Source organism: Adelges cooleyi, unplaced genomic scaffold (genome assembly GCF_023614345.1).
Source record: "Adelges cooleyi isolate 19-005CV unplaced genomic scaffold, UGA_ACOO_1.1 ACOO_flye_CR_arks_rails_tigmint_CR_PRNA_23, whole genome shotgun sequence".
Classification (NCBI taxonomy): Eukaryota; Metazoa; Arthropoda; class Insecta; order Hemiptera; family Adelgidae; genus Adelges; species Adelges cooleyi.
This window is the reverse complement of record NW_026095893.1, coordinates 7,571,048-7,592,870: the sequence shown is the minus strand read 5'-3', so window position 1 is coordinate 7,592,870 and position 21,823 is coordinate 7,571,048. Positions and strand designations below refer to the sequence as shown.

At 29.5% G+C, this 21,823-nt stretch overlaps 1 protein-coding gene across 6 annotated transcripts in view; it reads left to right on the top strand.

Annotated features, from left to right (window-relative positions):
* Positions 1-21,823, top strand: part of LOC126836062 (F-actin-monooxygenase Mical) — a 28,423-nt gene that overhangs the window by 5,078 nt on the left and 1,522 nt on the right. For 2 of the 6 annotated variants that reach the window (XR_007685269.1, XM_050569054.1), the window contains exons 2-28: positions 995-1,180; positions 3,588-3,689; positions 4,368-4,575; positions 4,645-4,755; positions 5,058-5,159; positions 5,223-5,479; positions 5,575-5,832; positions 5,918-6,275; positions 6,383-6,415; positions 6,597-6,832; positions 6,899-7,021; positions 7,084-7,308; positions 7,578-7,718; positions 8,350-8,494; positions 8,856-8,989; positions 9,056-9,277; positions 10,128-10,454; positions 10,524-10,702; positions 10,872-11,056; positions 11,139-11,266; positions 15,269-17,794; positions 17,865-18,062; positions 18,527-18,562; positions 19,566-19,716; positions 19,777-19,900; positions 19,975-20,081; positions 20,414-20,575. Coding sequence is in view for 5 of the 6 variants with exons in the window: in XM_050569054.1 (XP_050425011.1) it covers positions 1,004-1,180; positions 3,588-3,689; positions 4,368-4,575; positions 4,645-4,755; positions 5,058-5,159; positions 5,223-5,479; positions 5,575-5,832; positions 5,918-6,275; positions 6,383-6,415; positions 6,597-6,832; positions 6,899-7,021; positions 7,084-7,308; positions 7,578-7,718; positions 8,350-8,494; positions 8,856-8,989; positions 9,056-9,277; positions 10,128-10,454; positions 10,524-10,702; positions 10,872-11,056; positions 11,139-11,266; positions 15,269-17,794; positions 17,865-18,062; positions 18,527-18,562; positions 19,566-19,716; positions 19,777-19,900; positions 19,975-20,081; positions 20,414-20,575 (6,955 nt within the window). In the remaining variant the exon portion in view is untranslated. Of the gene's footprint in view, positions 1-994; positions 1,181-3,587; positions 3,690-4,367; positions 4,576-4,644; positions 4,756-5,057; positions 5,160-5,222; positions 5,480-5,574; positions 5,833-5,917; positions 6,276-6,382; positions 6,416-6,596; positions 6,833-6,898; positions 7,022-7,083; positions 7,309-7,577; positions 7,719-8,349; positions 8,495-8,855; positions 8,990-9,055; positions 9,278-10,127; positions 10,455-10,523; positions 10,703-10,871; positions 11,057-11,138; positions 11,267-15,268; positions 17,795-17,864; positions 18,063-18,526; positions 18,563-19,565; positions 19,717-19,776; positions 19,901-19,974; positions 20,082-20,413; positions 20,576-20,697; positions 21,177-21,823 lie in introns of those variants that run through there. The other 4 variants (XM_050569051.1, XM_050569052.1, XM_050569055.1 and 1 more) reach the window with 4 other exon arrangements.

Sequence of the window (21,823 nt, the reverse complement as noted above, 5' to 3'; positions counted from 1 at the left end):
GTAGTGCGTGTGGCATAAGGCCAGACGACATTTTTCCGGACACTATTCTTATCTTATTTTTTCTAAAACACTGGAAATTTGAGAATTTATTACATGATCGTAAAAAGTTTAGATTTCTATATAAATTATAAAAAAAAAATGGTGGGTTATTTAAAAAAATATAAGTAACTCAATTAATTCATTTTTTTTAGTGCTTTACCTTTTAAAGAAATACTAAATTGAAGAGCAGTATTAATGGGATTTAGGTCGTGGATTCGTGGTACATTCTAATTTGGTTTTTGGCGCCACCATTCTAGCATTTGTACATCGGTGCTATGTGACGGTAATCTATAAATTTAAATATGTGCTGTTAGATACAATTTTATTTTTTATTTAACTTTTGTAGTGTGGGATTCATATTCTTCACTATTCTGATTCTATTTAGGGGTGTGTATTAATATATTAAATTAAACTGATAAAGCCAGTACTAGTAATACTGGGTAATAGTGGGGCATAATTTGTTAGGGCGTAGGTGGTCACAAGTACACAGAAATTATACAACTGAAAGTAATAATATCAGTTACAAATAAACGCTTTGATGCTATTCTGTAGGTGGTACAATTACAAAAACTGATAAAAACATTGTGAAAGCTATTATACGCTTAAAATTATATTTTGAGTATAAGAGAGGGTACGGTTAGGGTTGATCATCTGTCTATATTAATTCATTACCGTTGTACCGTAATTATGTACATTTATCGTAATTAACAATATAATGATAATATTAAAAGATAAAAATTTGAATATTGTCTACTATAGTAATTTAGCGCAAACAAAAATGTTTTCAAAAAGAAAAACTGTAAACATTTTATTGTAATTAAGGACCTTTAAAGAAGGTATGATAAAAATTTCAAACAGTTTTGAACTATAGTCGCACACACATCAGGTGATTTCACTTGGAATGACCAATATATGTTTTTATTTTAAATGTTTTACTTTTTATTTGTTGTTACAGAAACTAAATATGGCGTCGCACTATCGAAAAAGTCTGCCTACAGCCGATGCAGCTCTGGCATCGGATATTTTTGATAGGTTTTGCACGGCTTCTACGATGAAAACTATACTTGGACATTTTCGACATTTGTGTGAAATACTGCGCATTAAGCCTACTAATTTTCCTCAGTTTTATCCTAAACTAAGGGTGAGTAATATGTTTTTTTTTCGATAGCTTATAAAAAATAAATATTACATTTTATTAAAAAAAACATTGTTTAATTTTATTTTTATTATATTAACTTTACATTTAAATTTATATAAGAAATACATTATACGATTTAAAACAAATAAACTTAAAAATAATCATTAAAAAAAATCGTAATTTAAATTACTACGAGAAGACAAGACGTGTGTAAATATATATAATAGATAATACGTGGTTATCTTTGATTTGATTCATGTAGATTTTTAATCTATCCAGCCTCCAAGCTCCCAGTATTAAATTTTGTTTTAAGTTTTAAGATTTTCACAGTTTTCTGGGGTCATAAAAACTCGTTTGTTATCAATTTTGAGCGGGTAATAAAATAATTATAACTTCAAAACTTTTCTTCCCAACTCAAACAACATTTATAAATTAAAGCCAGTTTAGCTCATTATAGTCATTACTCATCAGTAGCTGTTATTCTACTGTGTCTAGCAATACTAGCTTGTATTAAATATTGCATTTAATCTAGTATACTAGAACTATAACTAAAATCTATTTACACCATAATGCACCATACCCTAGAAAATATACCAAGCATAATTATTTATTATTATAAACTCATAGAAAAGATAGCAACTATAAATTATATAGTTGTTTAGTATAAAATATATTCTGTAAAAAGAAGTTGAATAGGTAAATAAAACAATTTTTTTTAATCTGATTTGCTGTCAATATTTTAATGCTGTTATGAAACGAAACTGTTAATGGTACGAAAAAAAAAACATGTTCTATTAATAAAAACCGTGTACTCGCTAGCGGTAGGGCTGGTGGTATTTTATATTTGAATACCGGTAATGCGGTATTTAAATATTACCGGTAACGGTTAGGCAACGGTAAATACCGTATTTTTGGTATTTACCGACAACTTTGGTATTTGCGGTAATTTTCTGTATTTACCTGTATTATAGAGTATACGTACAGAATAGATTAAAACAGAAGGGTCACTTAACAATGTAAACAAAAAAGTGACGGGCATGTTCCAATAATTATGCTATAATTATTATAGCATTACATATTTAGAAGATGGCCGACGCGTTTTTGTATGATCAGTATCTTTACCGTGTTATTTTTAACTATTAACAATTATTGAAGGTAACAACAAAGGGATAACAACATAAAGGTTTTGCAAAAAATGAAACTTGTTTTATGTTTGTCTCAAAATTGAATGTGTTTATTTTCTGTTAATAAAAAACTAAATAATACATCACTCGATTGTTTTCCGTATACTTTACATCCAATTAGCTAAATGGACAGTGATTTTCATTATGTGCAAATTGCAATGATACATTTTCATAAATATTTGTATGAAATTCTGACATGGATACATTTTTATAATTATTATTAATTATCTACTATTATCATTTTTGATGATTGTATGTAATTGTTATAACAATAAAACGTCTCATAATTTATAATTTAGTTTTTTAGTAACAGAAAATAAACACATTCAATTTTGAGACAAACATAAACAAGTTTCATTTATTGCAAAACCTTTAAGTTGTTATCTCTTTGCTGTTACCTTCAATAATAGTTAATAGTTAAAAATAACCATTCAAAAACACGCTGTTTTCTTTTAATATTCTTATGTTAGGATTGTTTTTTAAAACCGTTATTTAGTTATTCGTTCCCAAAAAATCTATTTAAAAACCCTAGTATGCAGCAATAAATAATAAATGAACACAATAATAGTATATACATAAATATTTATTATAACTTAAATATATTACCACTTAAGAGGGCGTCGCATCACCCATTTTTAAGGAGTAAAGTATAGGCAATTTATTACAATATCTTAATTTAAAGGTTAAACTAAAATGTGTAATTATTAGTTCAATAACTAAGGCTCTATTTTGGTAGTTAATTTTAATTTTAGACTATCACAGCATCCTTGAAAGCGATTAAAAAATGTTTTTTCATCTCTACTTGTTTAAGCAGACTGAAAATAACTCGCTTAAATTTGGATTTAGAGTAAAAACATCCATTATAAAATTAAAAGAGAACAATATTTCGGAGGGCAAGACAATGCGTTTTTTTCATTATTTTAAGTATAGGTTTGTTTGGGATTAATCATGTAAGATCGACCAAAAATGTAGGTGTAAGGAACGATAATTTTTTTTTTTTACCCGAGTCAACTTAAATTTTAAGCAAAACTAGGATTACACATCCTAAAATTAGGATTTTTAGGCCCAACTTGCTTGAATTTACTTCGTATTGAGATATTAGAAACCCTGTATATAGTTTTTTAAAGTATCAGTATTTAAGAATACATCTACATTTCTGATATCAGAGAAATCCAAATTTTAGTCCCAACACTACTCTACATTTTGATAATATCTGTATTTTTTAGACTATGTTATGTTCATGGAAAGCGAAAGCATTGTGGAATAAATTTGACAAAAAAGCAAGTCATAAATGTTATAATCGCGGCAAAGCTTGTATGAACACAAGGGTAAATATGTAAACATTTCTATTTTTTTTATTTTTATGTGTTTTTTGTATCAAAAACACCTGTTACTTATTTATAATTGAGTTGTAATTTATTAAAAAAGCATGCCCAATATTATTACCTAAAATAATTTGGCAACACTTTTTCAACCGCTTTATAAGTATACACGTTTTAAAAAATGGTGTATGCACTAATAGTGTTGTGTATTAGAGGCGGTGTAGGGTGTGCTGTTTTAAAACAAACGTCTCTAATGTTTTTGGCTTTACACCGAAAATTTGATACATCTCCATTTCCACCTGCGTGGAAAGCGTATACACCAAATTAACACTTTCTTAAAACAAACAGTGTGTATAACTACACAATTTTTAAACGAACACGTGTGATATGGCTCATCAGTAAGTAGGCGAAAATCACAAAAAAATAATCTTCCTTTTATTTTGTCTTGTTAATTTGGTTATAAAAGTATCATCATAATCAAGCTTAACGAGCCTTTAAGGCCCAACGCTACCATTATGTGATGATGGTTTCTAGACAGATTCACTGTTATAAAAGTATAGTAAATAAAAAAAAAAAGAAAATGTATACTGTAACAACACTTATTTTTTTGATAGTTTGTTCCAAATTTTTTGTGTGAATACATGTAAGTGTTTGTCTTATATTAATTGAGCTATTATAACCTAGGTACTAATTATCGGTTCTGGACCGTGTGGCTTGCGTGCAGCAATCGAAGCTCAGTTATTGGGTGCTAAAGTTGTTGTTATTGAAAAAAGAGATCGTCTTTCCAGACACAATGTGCTTCATCTTTGGCCTTTTGTCATTCAAGATCTAAAAAGCCTGGGTGCTAAAAAGTTTTTTGGAAAGTTCTGTGCAGGAGCAATTGATCATATAAGTATGTGTTATTTTTGAATCATTGAAATATATTTTTTCAGTAGCTATACTGTGTACTGTTTGTTAACAGGTATAAGACAACTTCAATGTATTTTACTTAAAGTGTCTTTGATTTTGGGTGTTGAAATTCACGAAGGTGTCAGCTTTGAATCTCTTTCTCCGCCGCCCGATAATGATGAAAGTATGTTATAATTAGAAATATGTAGATCATAACATTTATTTAAAGATAAATATGGATAGTAACACAAATATGTATGCATACATTTTAAATTAATAAATATGACATAATCATTGACTGTAATGTGTTTTAGTTTTTCTTTTATTCTAGTAATATTATATTTTACCTAAATAAGATAAAAACAATGGTAACTTATCCTTAACCTTAATCTTAATAAGATAGTAAATAACTATTTTGGTATTCTTTGGTTACATATTAATTTAATTATTTTTTAATACTCATTTTTTTTAAATAAATATTTATAGAAATTGGTTGGAGAGCTATCTTTAGCCCCGAAAATCATCCTGTTTCACAGTATGAATTTGATGTTCTAATTGGAGCTGATGGAAAAAGAAATACACTAGAAGGTATAAAATTACAGTTAAAAAATATTGCACGTTTCAATATTAATTTTGTCTATTTGTTTCTAGGTTTTAAAAGAAAAGAATTTCGTGGTAGATTAGCTATTGCAATCACTGCCAACTTTATAAACAAACATACAGAAGCTGAGGCAAGAGTAGAAGAAATATCAGGAGTAGCATTTATTTTTAATCAAAAATTTTTTAAAGATCTTTATCATGAAACTGGTATTGATTTAGAAAATATTGTTTATTATAAAGACGAAACTCATTATTTTGTTATGACTGCAAAAAAACATAGTTTGATAGATAAAGGAGTTATTTTAAATGTATGTGAAGGTTTTTTGTAAAAATTTTCAATCATATACCAAAGCTTTGTTAATTATATACGTGTAATTATTATCTTTATTATGGTTTAAATTAGGATTATGCTGATGTAGCAAAATTATTAGCACTAGAAAACATTAATAAAGAAGCACTGACTGAATATGCCCGAGAAGCTGCAAATTTTTCTACACATTATTCGTTGCCTCAATTAGAATTTGCCCTTAATCATTATGGTCAACCTGATGTAGCCATGTTTGATTTCACGTCAATGTATGCTGCCGAAAATTCTAGTCATGTAATGCAGAGAAATGGACACAAACTGCTTACAACATTAGTAGGAGATAGTTTATTGGAGGTTTGTAACATACAACTTTTATATTAATTGTGTATTATGTACTAATAAAGAAAAGATCTTTATTTTAAAATTATTTTTGGCTTAGCCATTTTGGCCCACTGGTTCTGGCTGTGCTCGAGGTTTTCTTAGTTCAATGGATGCTTGTTGGGCTATTCGTCATTGGGGTGCTCCAGACTCTAATCCTTTAGATGTACTGGCTGAACGAGAATCAATATACCATATTCTTGGTCAAACTACACCAGAAAACTTGCAACGAAATATTGCAGGGTATACCCTCGACCCATATACTCGATATCCAAATTTAAATACACACGCAGTCGTTCCTGTACAAGTTGTCAATTTGTTTGATTGTGATGATAAAACTGTTGTTGAGAAGTTTCTTAAAGCTCCACGGCAAGCTCCAAATCCAATTCAAGATGTTCCTAAAAAGCGAAGACGAAAAGGTACAGTGTTATGAATGTACTATATGGTATAAAAATTGTATTTTATTTTAATATGAATATAGTTTTAAATATGTATTTTGTTTTTATATTTGAAAAATACAAAACAGTTCGTTTGGCTACTCATGATTCATCAAAGAAGGGTGAATACTTTGATATACACATAACATTTATTGTGTGTTCTAACAGTGTTTGTCTATTTTCATGTTTATACTCATCAAATTGTTTTTCTTGTTTATTTTCCAAGTGCTTTTTTCTATTTTTTATTAGGATTAATACTTAAAACATTGGTATTTGATTAATTATAATATTCTTATATTTTAGAAAGCCAAGTGCATCAAGATACATTACTTGTTTGGTTAAAAACTCAGCTTGATACCTATGATTCTATATCAGTTGATGACTTTGCAAAATCTTTCAAAAATGGACTTGCACTGTGTGCTATCATTCATAGGTACCGGCCAGATTTAGTTGACTTTTTTTCATTATCTTCAACAGATTCAGCAAAAAATAATCAGTTGGCATTTGACATTTTAGAACATGAATTTGGGATTCCTCCCGTAAGATATATAAATGGTAATTCGGTCTAAAATTATTTTTTAATTGTAAACATTTTTTGTTTATAGATTATGTCTGGTACTGAAATGGAACAGTGTGATGTACCTGATGTTTTGGCAATGTTGTCATATTTATCACAGGTGTATGATACGTTTAGACGAGAAATTCCACACATAAAGCATCCTAAATTGGTATTTAACTCTTGTGTTATTACCTGAAAAACAACTAATACATAATTTCCTGTTTTATTTAGGAGGAAAGTGATCATGGGCCATCACCTATAGCAAGTCGTTTTAGATTCCCTATTACTAAAAACAATATGTTCCTACCATATTCTAAATTAGCTGTCCAAACTAAACCTAATACACTATCGAGAAAACGATCTGGTGTTAATAATATTTCAGCAATTGACAAAAGCACAGCTTCTTTGCAGCGTCGCTACAGGAAAAGACGTACAAACATTAATAATGGTTCATTGGTTAGTACACGTTTATTAATTAATTAAATTTCTTATATAAAATAATTACAATTATTATAAAAAATAACTGTAAAACAGTGTAAATGATTACTAAAAATAGGTAAAAAGTTAAAATAATGTAATGATATATTTAATATTATAATGAATAGAATTTGTATTGAAAATAATTGACACTTTTTCTACTTCTTCTTAATATTGTTTTTAATAGATAAAATATATATTTAAACAATTGACTTGTATATTTTATTATATTTTTACTTTTATAAAAGGTACAAATAAAAAAGAAATTGAATTTAAGAATGCATCAGGTTTTTAAAAAAGAACCAGAACCTGATGAGCTTTTAGATAATGATAATCATGAAGAATTTAAAGAACGTGCCAGAGAATTGGAACGAAAATTGTTTCCTAGTGTAAGATGAATATGTTGTGTGTTTTGTGCAATGTGATTTTGTAAAAATATGAACTTACAGTACATTAATTTCGTTTTTTGTTTTTCAATTCATGTGCGTGCTTATAAAAACAAATTAAGGAACTGCATCAATTTGGTCTTTAGTAATCGATAGAATGTTTTATATGTTTAAATGTGTTTTTAAACTTTAGAAGGAAATAATTTTTTAATAACATTATTTTTTGTTATGTTTTTAATAAATAACACAACTCAATGTATGTTTGTCCATAGTCATTAACTTCAGTATTAATATGTTGAAAATGTAATTATATTAATTTCTGAAATGTAAAAATTACATTTTTTTTATTAAATGTGAATTGGTGTAAACTACGTATGGGACCACAAAATCCATATTAAAAAAATATATATACATACATTAATTTATTCAAAACTGAAAGAAAAAGTTGACTGTTTATGTAATGAAGAATTTAAATTTCATTTATATCTATTGAAATAACAAACAACTTACCTTATTTTGAAAATTAAATTTGGATTTTGAAAGTCCTATCTCTAATTTACTCCCTACATAAAAAAAAAAAAAATTAACATTTCTAAATTAACTTTAGTTTTAATAATCAGTAATTTTATTCCAGCCACGTGACTCACGAGTACAGAGAGAAGCGTCTCCTCGTTATAAAATGGAAGAAGACATTTCAGTTAGAGCAAAAGAAATTGAAGCTAAACTAAAAGGAGGACTAGCTTCTGATAAAAAACCTAAAGATTTATACAGGGCTATTGGTATGAATACTACAAGCACTTTTTGTTTATATAATAAAGCAATTGTATTAATTTATTGTGAGATTAGATTTAATGAATTTTAATACTTTTAAGTAAAAATCGCTATGGGTATTTAATTAAAATAATATATAATTGAAAAATACTTAAACGTTTAGATCCAAGTCTCTTACTAAAATTTATTGAGAGTGTTTCAACTATGTTTTCTTATAATAAAATACTCTTGCCCAGTTTAACTTCTTATTGATTAACAACATTAATATTTTCCCCCATTTATTGTATTGATACTGTGATATTAGTGTGTTTTTTCAATATATCTTTTTAATAATTAACACAATCGTAATGATATTGTTTTTCTATGTAGGAAAAATTGACAAAAGTGACTGGAATGTAAAGGAAATTGAACGAAAAATTGAAGAAAATAAAGCGTATGTTAAACATGATAAAAATGGTACTGAAAAAGTACCTAAATGGAGCCGTCCTCAATATGATGATAAAGTAATTTATTTATTTTCATCAACAGAATATATTTGATATTAACAGGCAATTTATTTTTATGGCCAGGTTAGCGCAATAAAAAAGAAACTCCATGTCAAAGGATATGAAAATGATGATAACAATAAAAAATACTTGGAAATTGACAAAAACCTAAATAAACTGAACCGAAAAATAAAAGATGGAAATATTCTGGATCAAGGTCAGCGAGGTGCTAATAAAGTTTCAGCAATGGCAGCCCATTTAGCTACCATAAATAAACAACCAGAAAATACTCATCTTCAAAGATCTGTAAGTATATTTTATCATTTCATATTGTTATGACATAGATTCAAATTCAAATTATACTATTGATAGCACTAGTGTAAGTATTGGGGTCTAGAATATGCTACCAACTACAACTACAACCATGTATAACTTTTTTTATAGTGAAGGGTATTTTTTAATATTTGATTGTTTTATTACTACACTAGTACTAATTATGGCGAATTGTATAGGCAATTTTTTCGCTAACATTTTTAAACATACATATTAGTATATTACCATAAGAAAGAATAATCTATTTTGATAATTTTTTTTTTCAACTTATAACGCATATAGGATCTATTTTTGTACTAAAACACATGTTTCTTTAAACATACTGTCCTTAAGAATACATAAATTTAAATTTAAAAAAAAACATTTGAATTCTTTACAACATTTTCAAAGCATCAATCGTGGCACAATTTTAAAATTATTTTCAGATAATTATTTCATCATAAGAAAATGCAATTTTTAACTTTTTTTAAGTGAAATTATTAATTAACTGAAAATAATTTTAAAAATGTACCACGACCGATGCCTTGAAAATGTTTTGAAGAACTCAAATATTTTTTCAAAACTTAAATCAGAGTATTCTTATTAGGAACAGTACGTTTGAAATAGAATGAGTTGTTTTAAACCAAAAATACACAAGTGTAAGAGGCCCTTTAAGTAGAGAGACCCTATTATATCCAAATTTCTAGATTTAATTATTTTATAAAATAAAAAAAAGGAGCATTAAGTCAATTAAAGGACACATAGTTCATTTTTAATAGATTTAGTATGTCGATATTAAAAATTAAATTAATTTTACTAATAAAGTAGTATTATTTCATTACAGGGCACCAAAAACACTGTTATACTTCCGCAAAGGGGAAGTGAAACATGCCATTTTTGTAAGAGTCGTGTTTATTTAATGGAACGTTTGAGTGCAGAAGGCAGATTTTTCCACCGTGGTTGTTTCCGTTGTGAATACTGTCAGACAACTTTGCGGTTAGGAACATACATGTTTGATAGAGAAGGTAAATACAACAACCGTTTCTATTGTTCACAACACTTTGGATTGCCAGGAACACAACAAACGAGATCTCGACGTAAATATGAACAAAACAAGACTGAACCTGATATGGGCATTAAACCAATTATTTTGGATAAAACTCCAGAAAAGGTTTGTTGTATTATTAACAAATGCATAGGTTTTACAGTTTGGTTTTTAACTTTCTTTTTTAACAATTAGATAAAAGCTTCAATGGAGTCATTAGATAGAGGCGAGACACCTGAACGAGTTGAGTTTGAAAACTTGGATTTAGAAGAAGATTTAGCTCACAGTGAAATGGATGAAGATGAATGGACTGACCGTAATTTTGGTGCTTCAGCAAATGAAATGCTCTCTTCTGATGAATTATCTGAATTTAGGTATATTAATTAGTAATTACTATTAGTAACACAGTTTAAGTTTCAAAGGGCGGAGACATTAGAAAATAAGCTGAATATGCCTACTCAACTATGCATTAATTGATTTGTGCTATATGTGTTTAAAAAAATGTATTTATATTAATTTACAATTTGTTTTAATTACGTATAGCGATAGTGATAGCGATGAAATCCCAAATCCTGATATTAACACTCAAAATAAAGAACAAAAGTTATTAACTAGTACTGAAAACGATAATTTGTCTAATAATAATATTGAAGATGATGGACTTAGTTCGCAAAACGAGTCTGATGAATCACAAGACCGTTTTAGTTACAAAGAATTTGACAGTGGTGGTAAAATTACATTTCATTACATTAATCTAATTACGTATAAAATGGCTTTCTGAGACATAACCTAAGTATTATTTTTTTCCAGATGATGAAAGTGATACTGCTACCGAGGGGGAAGAAGAAGTGAAAGCTCGAGAAATGCGAAAACAAGAAGTTTGTTTGCGTATTCCTGATATATCAGTGGCCACTACAGACACAGGATCTGAAACAGAGGTGATATTTTCTGCTAATAAGAATAAAGTTAATAATAATAATAGTTCTTTGAAGTCAAAAAATAAAAATAGCGAAATTGGTAATAACATAGACAATTTTATAATCAACAAATCAAACGAGAAAGACGATGTGTCGGCACATAACATATGTTCGGTTGTATTAAACAATAATAATAGCAATATTGTTACTACAAATTTAAATGCAACTCAAAATGTACAAACATCAAAAACATCTCAGAAGTTAAAAAAATCAAAATATGATTATTTAAATACAGATATAACACCTTCAATAAATTGTAATCAAAATTCATCAGCAAACAGTAATATTATAAATACTAATAAAAATAGTTCAGTATTTATGGAAAATACATTAAAACCTTACGTTAGTAGCAATGAATTTTTATCATGCGAGTGTGATAATGATGAAACAAATGAATCCAAAAAAGTTAAACATAATAAATTACTTTCCAGACAAAGAGAAAAGTCACCAATATATTTAGAGACAAAAAAAGATGACAAACCATTCATAAATATTAGTCCTTCGAATGAAGAACTTGCGACTAACATTTCAAATCTAAAATTAACTGACAGTACTAATAAGAAGAAATCTCCTGTTAGTATTAGGATACATAACTCAAGTGTTCAACCACCTAATCTAACTGTTAAAAAAAATATTAGCTTAGGATGTAGAGCTATTAATAACTCAGTAGAAGAAAATGGTTCTCAAATTAATGGTGTTTTACCAGTTTCAAATAGTGATAATACATCTAGCGTTAATAAGATAAGTATAGTTACCACTGAGCCTTATCCAAAGTACACTCCTACAGTGGAAAAGGCTATTAAAAAGTATGAAAATAGCCAACCAAAAAAAGAATGCATTGTAATGTAGTTCTGTTTATAAATACATATATAAATATAATTATACGAACATTATTAATAAGTTAAATTATATTATACAAGCGTAAGTCAACAGATTTTATACAGAATATTCAAAGAAATATCATAACAAGCCTTTCTCTCGAGTATCGTTTGGAGTAGAACAAATCAGGTAAAAAAAAATGGGTTTTCTGTGTTTTATGTGAGTTGATTTTTTGTGTAATTTCTAACCCAGCATTAAACGTCATGTTTGCCAAATAATTTTTTTTTGTTTCTCCATTGTTGTTATTGTTTTAAATAAGATATGTTTTTTGAAAATAGGTAGTATTATTTTAATTTTACATTAAATGAATGAAAATGACATGAAAATAGCTTTTTAAAGAGACAAACAAAAACGATTAATTATAAAAATACTATAATCAATGTTAAAACATAATATATTAAGAGGACGCCACACCAAAAGTGGAAGAACGCATGCAACGACTAAGAGAACGCGCTGTTAGGTGTTTTAGTGCGGCACAGGCACACGTTTTAGCCCCGCCTACAAGCATTAGATCGATACGTGATAATTTGCAAAATTATGCAGCATAATACGAATATATTATATTATGAAGTAAAATGAAAAAAGCCAATACAGTGGGATCGGAATATAGTGAAGATAGAGCATATTGCGGTGGGAGAGGTCACAGGTCTATAAGATTTATTACAACTGAAGGAACTGATAAAATAATTTTTAGATAAACGTTTCGATCAAAATCTATAATGGTAAAATTGCAAATAAATAAAAAAAGCTAATAGGGTACAAAACCCTATTAGCATGAACGTGCTTAAAAAAGTATTTTTGTTATTAGGGTTCTATCTATGACAATTTAATGACATATACCCGTATATCGGAGTTGGCAATAGGAGGAAAATATTTTTAAATACCTGTCGACCTAGCAACCTATAAATTGACTACGGTAAATGTGTAATTTTTCCTTATTAAAAAAAATGTTTACAACAGATTGAGAACATTGTAAATGTTATAGGCTCATTCTAGGATTACCTATAAGCTATAGTCTAATTTTCAGACTTTAAACCCTAAAACCACCTAAAAGCATAATAAAGAAAAAGTTTCCACCCTTTCTAGGGGAAAGGGTTTATTAAATTTGTTTGATGTGTCAACGTTTAGTGGTAGTACTATAATATTTAAAGAATATTCTATACAAATTTGGAACTAATTCAAATATTTTTTAAAAAGTTGTGGTGTGCCGTAATTTTAAGTAGAAAAATGTGTCTGTTTTTCTCGATTTTGAAGGGAAAGGGTTGAACTTTTATGTATGATGGTTTTTTTAAAGGTCCATTTCTAATAAAAAAATGTTAAAATTAAATTATATAAGAATAATAATTACAGTTTCTAATTTTTAGCGCCGCCCTTTTTCTCATTTTTTGACCAGGGGTGGGGAGGACACACATGTATTACAATATTTCGATTTTTCGGCGAGGCATTTGAACATTTGTTAGATTTTTTTTCACAGAGTGTGCAATCTATGAATGTTTGAAAATACTCTTAAGTAAATATTATTTTTTTTTTTTTGGAAATATGGCTCTATACGCACATAGTAGACATTCCAAGCTTTCTTATAGGGTCTTTAGATTTATTCTACGATTAATAGTTTCTGATTACTACTGGAAGTCTAAAGCGGTGTTTTAGTACTCGAAATATTTTGGTGTGGCGTCCTCTTAATATTTTAGACATTAATTTCAATTACACATAATGTTTAAAAAAGCTTAATGTTATGATATCTTTTAAGAGTTTATATTTAGTCTAAATATTTTGTGTTGTCTTTACTATTATAATATGATAAAACAATAATTATAATAAATTGTACACTTAACCTTAGGGCTTAGTGTATTCAATTTTTGAACCTAGTAGTGATGTGTCATTGGAGAAAATGTCTACTTTTAATTAATTTTAATTTTTAAAAATACTTTTTTACCCATTTTAAGTATGATGTTTTTAAACGTCTTTCTGACTCAGACTCACTGCTTGAACCTAATATGGTTTTAACTAAATTTGACATAGATATGTCTTAAAATCAAATCATTTTCACTCTTTGTTTTTTTACTAACACATTAAATATAATGCCACATTTCTTTTGCTATAGTTTTGAATTGGTATGTGTACTTGTGTTGAGGAGAAAGGCTTGTTTTTTTTTGTATTAAACGAAATATTGCAATATATTATGTATTGACTTCTAAGGCTGAGTGAACCAAACCATTTTTCCAAATTCCGACTTTTATTTATGTTGGTAATCAAGGATAAAAATTGATGCATTTCGATGAACTTTGAACTTTAGGGCAACAGAAACAGTAAAAGCCTAATTGTATACAAATAAAGATTAAAATGTAGTCACTTTCCAAGAAAATTTTTTTTGTTTTTGTTTCAATTGTGTTACATGTTTTGCTATTTTTAATTGTTTGTAGTTTTTCGAATAAAACACAATTTTTCTAATAATATAATCACAATTTAACCTTTAAAAACAATGTAAAAGTAGTAAGCTTTCCATAAAAACAAAGAAATTGAAATCTTTACTGTGTTGTGGAAAATACTGTATAACTTATAAAAAAGACCCACTGGGTCTTTTCGTTTTGCTGAGTTTGTAAAATACAAGGTGATCAACTTATTGCGAACTACTCAATATCTCACTGGGTTTAATAAGAAATTTTTTGTAAGCAACTTTTGAATCTTAAATGGTAATAGTAACGCATACATTTCATTAACTTTTTAAATTGATCACCCTGTATTATTAACTATAGTTTTCACTATATATTAATTATATGGTTGTTGTAATTTTGATTTATTAATTAATTGAAGATCCTATACGCCAAGGTGTAAGTGCATAGAAAAACCATGTAAAATGCATCCCTTGGCAGCTTGGTTACTAAACACCTCAGTCATATCAGTTAGTTATTTTTCAGTAGTGTTAAGATTCATAGAAACTCGACTTTAAATGCAATGCTATGAATTACTATGTTCTGTGTTGTTACGATTTTTCTTTGAATGTGTCTTATAGTTTTATTTTAATACTTACTCGGCTTTACTTAAAAACAATTTTTAATTCTTTATACTGATTTATTTTTATAGGTTGCTACTGATTACTACTCCTCCAGCTCTGGCAATAATTCAGCTACGGAAATCTCTACTGATTCCGAATTTGAGCGAGACGATAAAACACCCACTAGGCACAGTATTCCAAACATTATAGTTAGCGAAAGTGTCCATTTGAAACGCATTTCTGTGGAAGAGGCAAAAGTCGACCCGTTGGTGCCTGAAAACCCTAAAATAGCTGAAATTGTCAATCGGGTATCTCAAAATCGACCAAATTTCACTCCCTTTGCTAAGCCCGGTTATGAATTAAACAGAACACAGTCCACTGAAGGTATTGCCACCAAACGTTCTCTGGAATTGAAAAAATTGTATTTGTTGGCTGGCAACGATAATGGGTTAGCTGTCAAGAAATCTGGGTCTACTGCCACTTTGGACACAAAATTCAAAAGCTTTGTCGACCACATATCTGAGCACCAGAAGATGTTGAATCCCGCGCCTGTTCCTAGTCTGGTGATGCAAGCTTTCTTGCAAAATGCCAGTCCAATCATTAACAAAAGTGAGAAAAAATCAAAAGAACTACCAGACTCCGCCGATGTGTTTCAACACGTTTGTCAGATAAACTCTGATAAAACAAACAATGACAACGAAATGAATCACAACAACAAAGACACTATAGTCAATAATGTCAAGTCATCTCATGACAACGATAATAACGAAGCACGGCCGCGCAGTCCAGCGCACGAGACATCAATTATTGTCCCTGAATTTCATCGGATTAGTGACGTTAAGAAGATGGATACAGATTCGCTGTCGACAAACACTAGTAGTAGTTCATCGGATGACGATAAGGACGACCAAAAAGAGGTCAGAAATGCTGTCAATGAAAACGAAACTCCCTACAAGGAAAATCATAGTCTACCCAAATTAGAAATCCACAACTCTCGAGGTGAGCTCATGGACGATTTGGTGGATCTAACGCCATTGCAGCCGAAGGATCAACAGGAACCATCTAAGATAGAATGTAAGCCTATATATGCCGAAAACGGGTTTAATAAGATAATCACGGTGCCGAGTCCGATGAAAAACAAAAACGCGTGGAATGGTGAGGTGCTCAAACACGTGTCAACTACAGCTGATCTGTGTGGGACAAACAGTATGACCGTAAATCCCAACCACAACGACATATCGGCATCGCCGCCGTTGGAGTCTTTGCTGTGTGTGGGTGCTAATAAGTTGTCTGGTGGTAATGTAGATGACGACGATGAAGATCATACGTTTGGTGCGCACACCGAAACTGAGTTGTCTGATTGGGCAAGGGATGATGACGTGGGTGTATCCGAAGCTTGGGATGAATTTGTACCAGTGCCCATTCAATCAGTTACGTACAGAAAACATCAGCGTCCAAACTCTAAGCGGAAACCTAGGAATTTACCCAAGATAAAACCTGCCGAAAATACTGATGAATACGGACATGTGTGTGGTAAAATCGACAGCGACCACATAGAGTTTATGGACACAATCAGTGACAGTGATGGCGACCATGTGGCCGCTCTCAACCAGACACTGTTACAGAACACTGGCTACGTGGAGTTTGTGTCTAATCCGCAAACGGACGACGAGCTCAAGACGCCTGTGATCGAAACGATGAATGCTTTTTACGGCGGCAGAATGGTGCTGGACAAAGAAGACTATGATACGACAACAACCAGTGACGCAGTCACTGTGATGGATGTTAAAAACGACAATGAGGACACACTGACTCATGTGGCTGCTGACACCAACAAGACTTATCAGGAATACGTGCACAGGCTGCAAGAAAAAATCACACCATTCAACAATATAAGAGATTCGATAGATATAAGGAAAACGAAGAAACCTCTCTTTGATAAGGCTGCTGGGTCTTATCCCGTGGTCGCCAACGAAACTGCCAAAGAACACTACAGTGAACCCATCGAACAAAATTCTACTACTTATAAAATTCAACAGATCACCAAAGAGAGAATGAAGGAGAAGAATCTTGTGCACGACATGGTGATGAGCAAAATTCCGGGCAAATCACCCAATGAGAGAAAACAACGGCGAAACCGGAGCTCACCTTTTTCGCAGGAACCTGCTGCTGTAGACCATTTTGAGTTCACCAAACCGCTTCCAGTCTATCAATGTGCCTCCGAGTTAAAAGCTCGGCCCGTTTCTCTGTTCATACCTACAAAAAGTCCCAAGAGCGAACAAAAACCAGCTAATAATGGCGCTAATAAACCAATTTTGTGTTCAGAAGCATTTTCACTGCCTGATATACGAAGGGCTCTGTTCGAAGAGAAAGGGCCGGCATTAAGTGTGGCCGAAATTTTGAAATCTACGGAAGAGATACGGGAAAATGCAAGAGCCAGGGCGAGATTGAAGAGTGATTCAGAATTAGGTATTAGTCCTGAAGACAAAATCAGACAGCTCAGAGAGAAGTTAGAACGAAGGCGAGCAGTAAAGAGCGAATGCGACGGGTTGTCCACGCTGACCAAGAGCAGGAGTTGTCAGTCTATTGACGACTACAATCTCGATCTTCCTATGGTGAGACTCAGATTTTCATTATCGTTTATTTTAAAGCAATGAAAACATGTAAACATTTTATTATTATTAGTGTGAAACACCAAAAAGAATCGACCAGAGAAAAGACGATCGTCCTGAAAGAAAACGCAGTATCACCCAAGCTGTTATGGCAGCTATTTTTCAGAAAAAAACTCAATCTCCGAACAAAAATCGTTCTTCTTCTAGTCAGCAGACTTCGCCATCTAGGTTCAAGTTCCTTATGAGTGGCAAGTCTAAAGAAAAATCTCAGGTAACTATTGTTTTTTCTTTACAACAAAAAGGTAAGAGATCTCAAATTTTATCTTTTATTCAAAGACATCTATGTTAACCTAACACATTTAAACCAATCTTTTTTTATAAATAAAAGTAAAATTGAGATTTCACGAAAAGTAAGTCACTTACCAATTTAAAAAAATTAAAGTCGTGAGTATTATTGCTCTTTTAGTTTAATGACACTGTGTCTATTACTTTTTTCGAAATTTAATTATTTTTTTAACGCTTCTATGGTAAATATGTTAAAATATATTTTTAACAATGTTATCATACCATGCAACAATTTTCAAAAATGTATTATTTAATACAATAAAATCCATTATGTGTCTAAAAAATAATTACAAGGATAATATAATTAAAGAATAATACAACAAAACAAAACTGAAGTACCTATCAAATATATTAGATTTATAAATTAAAACTTCATTGTTATATTTTCAGTCAGCAGATAATATTGTTTCACTCATTGGAGATCATGTATGTTTATTACATATAAATAGTGTTTTATTTTCAATTTTGCGTTTATTGGCTTGTAGCAATTAGTGATGGGAATCGGAAAATCCGGATTTTCACAAAACATGCTATTAAAGCCACTCAAAAAAATCGTATATATGCTAAATATTATTACAATATAAAGCTGTGTAACTAAGTAAAATATTTTGATGAAAACTTAAAGAAGACTCAACTTTGACAATAAATTGCATTCGGATTTTCGAATTTCACCAAATCCAAAATCAATTTATCTTTTTGGTGTTGTGTTTTGTATTTACATTTTTATCAAAAACATTTCACTTGAATATTTTTTATATAGTGTATTTTTAATATCTTTAAATGGCTAAAATATAATTTATTTTGTGTTAAATCTGGATTTTTGTAATTCTCATCAATAGTAAAAATACTATATTTTATTTTACATGGTTTACTTATTCTATGTATTTGGCGTTTGAAATTCAAAAGGTTAAATTTTTTGTTTCTTTAAAATTTCAATAAAAGTAAGGGATTTAGTGTAATTTTATGATATATGGACATTTTTCCGCATAGACAAGATTCCGCAAATTTTTCCAACAAAAAAGCAAGAAATTCTATTCAACACAAATCATTTGACTGATCTTTAAACCTGTGACCTCCTCCTAGACTGTATTCTGAATGAAAGGTTCGGACTGTTTATTAATTTACATTGACACGGTAACGACAGAAATGATTTTTCGTTTCAATTTTCGCACAATTTCAGAACAACTATCATTTGGAAATTATGTTTGCAGATAAATAGTCATGCGGAAATTAAGTTTGTGGAAAAATGTCCAGCGGAAAAATGTACCCCAATCAATGTTGTATAAAAATCTATTACCATAATCTATAAAATATTAGTTCTGCTATATTGTAGTTTTTTTTTGTTTTTAATTTTTTTCGATACATTATTATACTAATTATTATTGTTATATGATTTTGATAAAATATTGTAAGAAGTTATATTTTGTAGGATAAAAAGATGATTTCAGCTATTGGAGATAAACCAGTTCAGTATAAATCTAACAGTGAATCAGAAATCAGAAGGCGTCTTATTGATTCTTTGGCTCCACCTGTACCTCCATTGCCTACTTGCTACAGTATTGATAATCAAAAGTCATTAGGTATTTAAAATACAATTTTATATTTAACACAGTTACAATAGTTTGAATAATCAATTTTAGAAACCATTATTACCGATGACGAACCCAAAAATGGTATATTTGACAATGACCCTAGTATGATGAGCGCTGATAGCAGAATGACTAAATCAGAAATGAAAATTGCTCGACAGTCTCAACGCAAGAGGTAGTAATCGACATAACTTTTTTATTTAATTTATGTATTCAATGAGTTTAAAGTTTATTTGTGACTGCTTTAAGGTTACGAATAGCTCAAGAGGTACAAAGAAAACTAGAAGAATTAGATGTTAAACTAAAAATGTTGGAAGCCGAAGGTGTTGAGGTAGAAAAGAGACTAAGAGGAGAAGGTATTTTATTTTATTTTTAATTTACAGTGATATCATTCTTGTCATGATTGAAGGATCCGATGCAATATCTAGCCATATTTTATAAAAAACTATTATTTAAATATTTACATGATATATGTGAATCATGAAAAATAATTTACATTTTGTTGCATTGAACAAAATCAGACTATTATTTACAAAGATATTACAATACGCGTTTTCCCCTTTAATAATGGTAAATAAGATAGTGGATATTGTTTTGAACGTCCTAAACAGTTTAAAAAAATGGAGATAGCGGGTTATTGCACTAGACCCTCCAATGGATGCTTTATTTATTCATATTTAATAATTAGGAAATGAAGAAAATGAAGATGAACCATCTTTGCTACACACGTATTGTGAACTAATGAGTGAAGTCAACCGATTGAGACGAGAAGAACGTGAGCTAGGCCTACAAGCCCAAGAATTAGAACTAGAGGACAACCTAGCAAGGCGAGATAATGTCAATAGCAGTGGTATGTATTTTTCAAAATTGTTTGTGTATAATAGTGATTAATGGTTTTATTATTATAAAAGTTACTATAATAATTGTTTTATAATTTATTTTTTGTCATTCGTCAATTTTCTAAAATTTCAGAGTTTGGTTATAATTTCAATTATTTGGCCAGTATTCAACATACAAACCATGCCATTAGTATCACAAATTACACACTCATTCTTTTGACATTTTTCCCATTATACGTGTTCATAATAACTTGGTATCTTGTATTTCCAAATTTATTTACTTAACAAAATTAACGATTATTAATTTATGATACACTTATTTAAATTACTAATTCATTCTCATTTGGGTCTAAAACTAAGAATAATGGGTTATGTGGATTAACTGTTATAATTACACTATGTAGAGTCTAACAGTTTTAATTAGTAAAATAAATTTGAAGCAATTATAAAATGTAATTTCTTATGCCGGGCTACCTTCTTTAAAAAAAGCAATAGTTCTCAACAGTATTATGTACAAGTCAAATTACATATATCATAAAAAAGGAACATTTACATAATATATACTAGTATTTAACCCCATTATACAATGCTGTATTGGTAACATTAAATTTCCTACTATTCGTCAACTGAATGTCTTTAGTATATTTTAATAAAATTTTCATTTAAAACAGTAATTAGAAATGATATCAGTTGAAAATAAAATTCATTGTCATTTGTTATTGGAATAAAAATTGCTCTAGTCTGCTTAGTTTATATATTTGATTAATAATTTGTAGTTCTTGTTTTAAAATTTAAATAACAATTTTGTCCTTTCCATATTGTGGTGGCCGCTGAAATGCCATTTGTTTTGATCTATTCCTATGACTAATATAAATAATATAAGCTAAAACCATTATTCATTGATTTTACTTATTTTATAGGTTTAATATACAGGGTGATCCAACTAATCTTTGATAAGTCATAACAAATGAACAAATAAATTTAAAATTCAAACGCTAACATATTTAAACAATTTTTTTCTACAAATTTATGAAATTAAAAACATGTGTTGCCATTTAAAAAAAAAACAAAAATCCCCCTTTTTAGATTTTAAGGATTGGTGATAAAAATTTTAAAAATATCGAAAAATGTAGTAAAATATGTACCTAAAAGTTTCGGGGAAACAAAATTCTCAAAATATTCATATTTATCGAGAAAATGAGTGTCTTACGTTATTTGGATCACCCTGTATAATGTGGGTGTATATAAATAAATGAGTA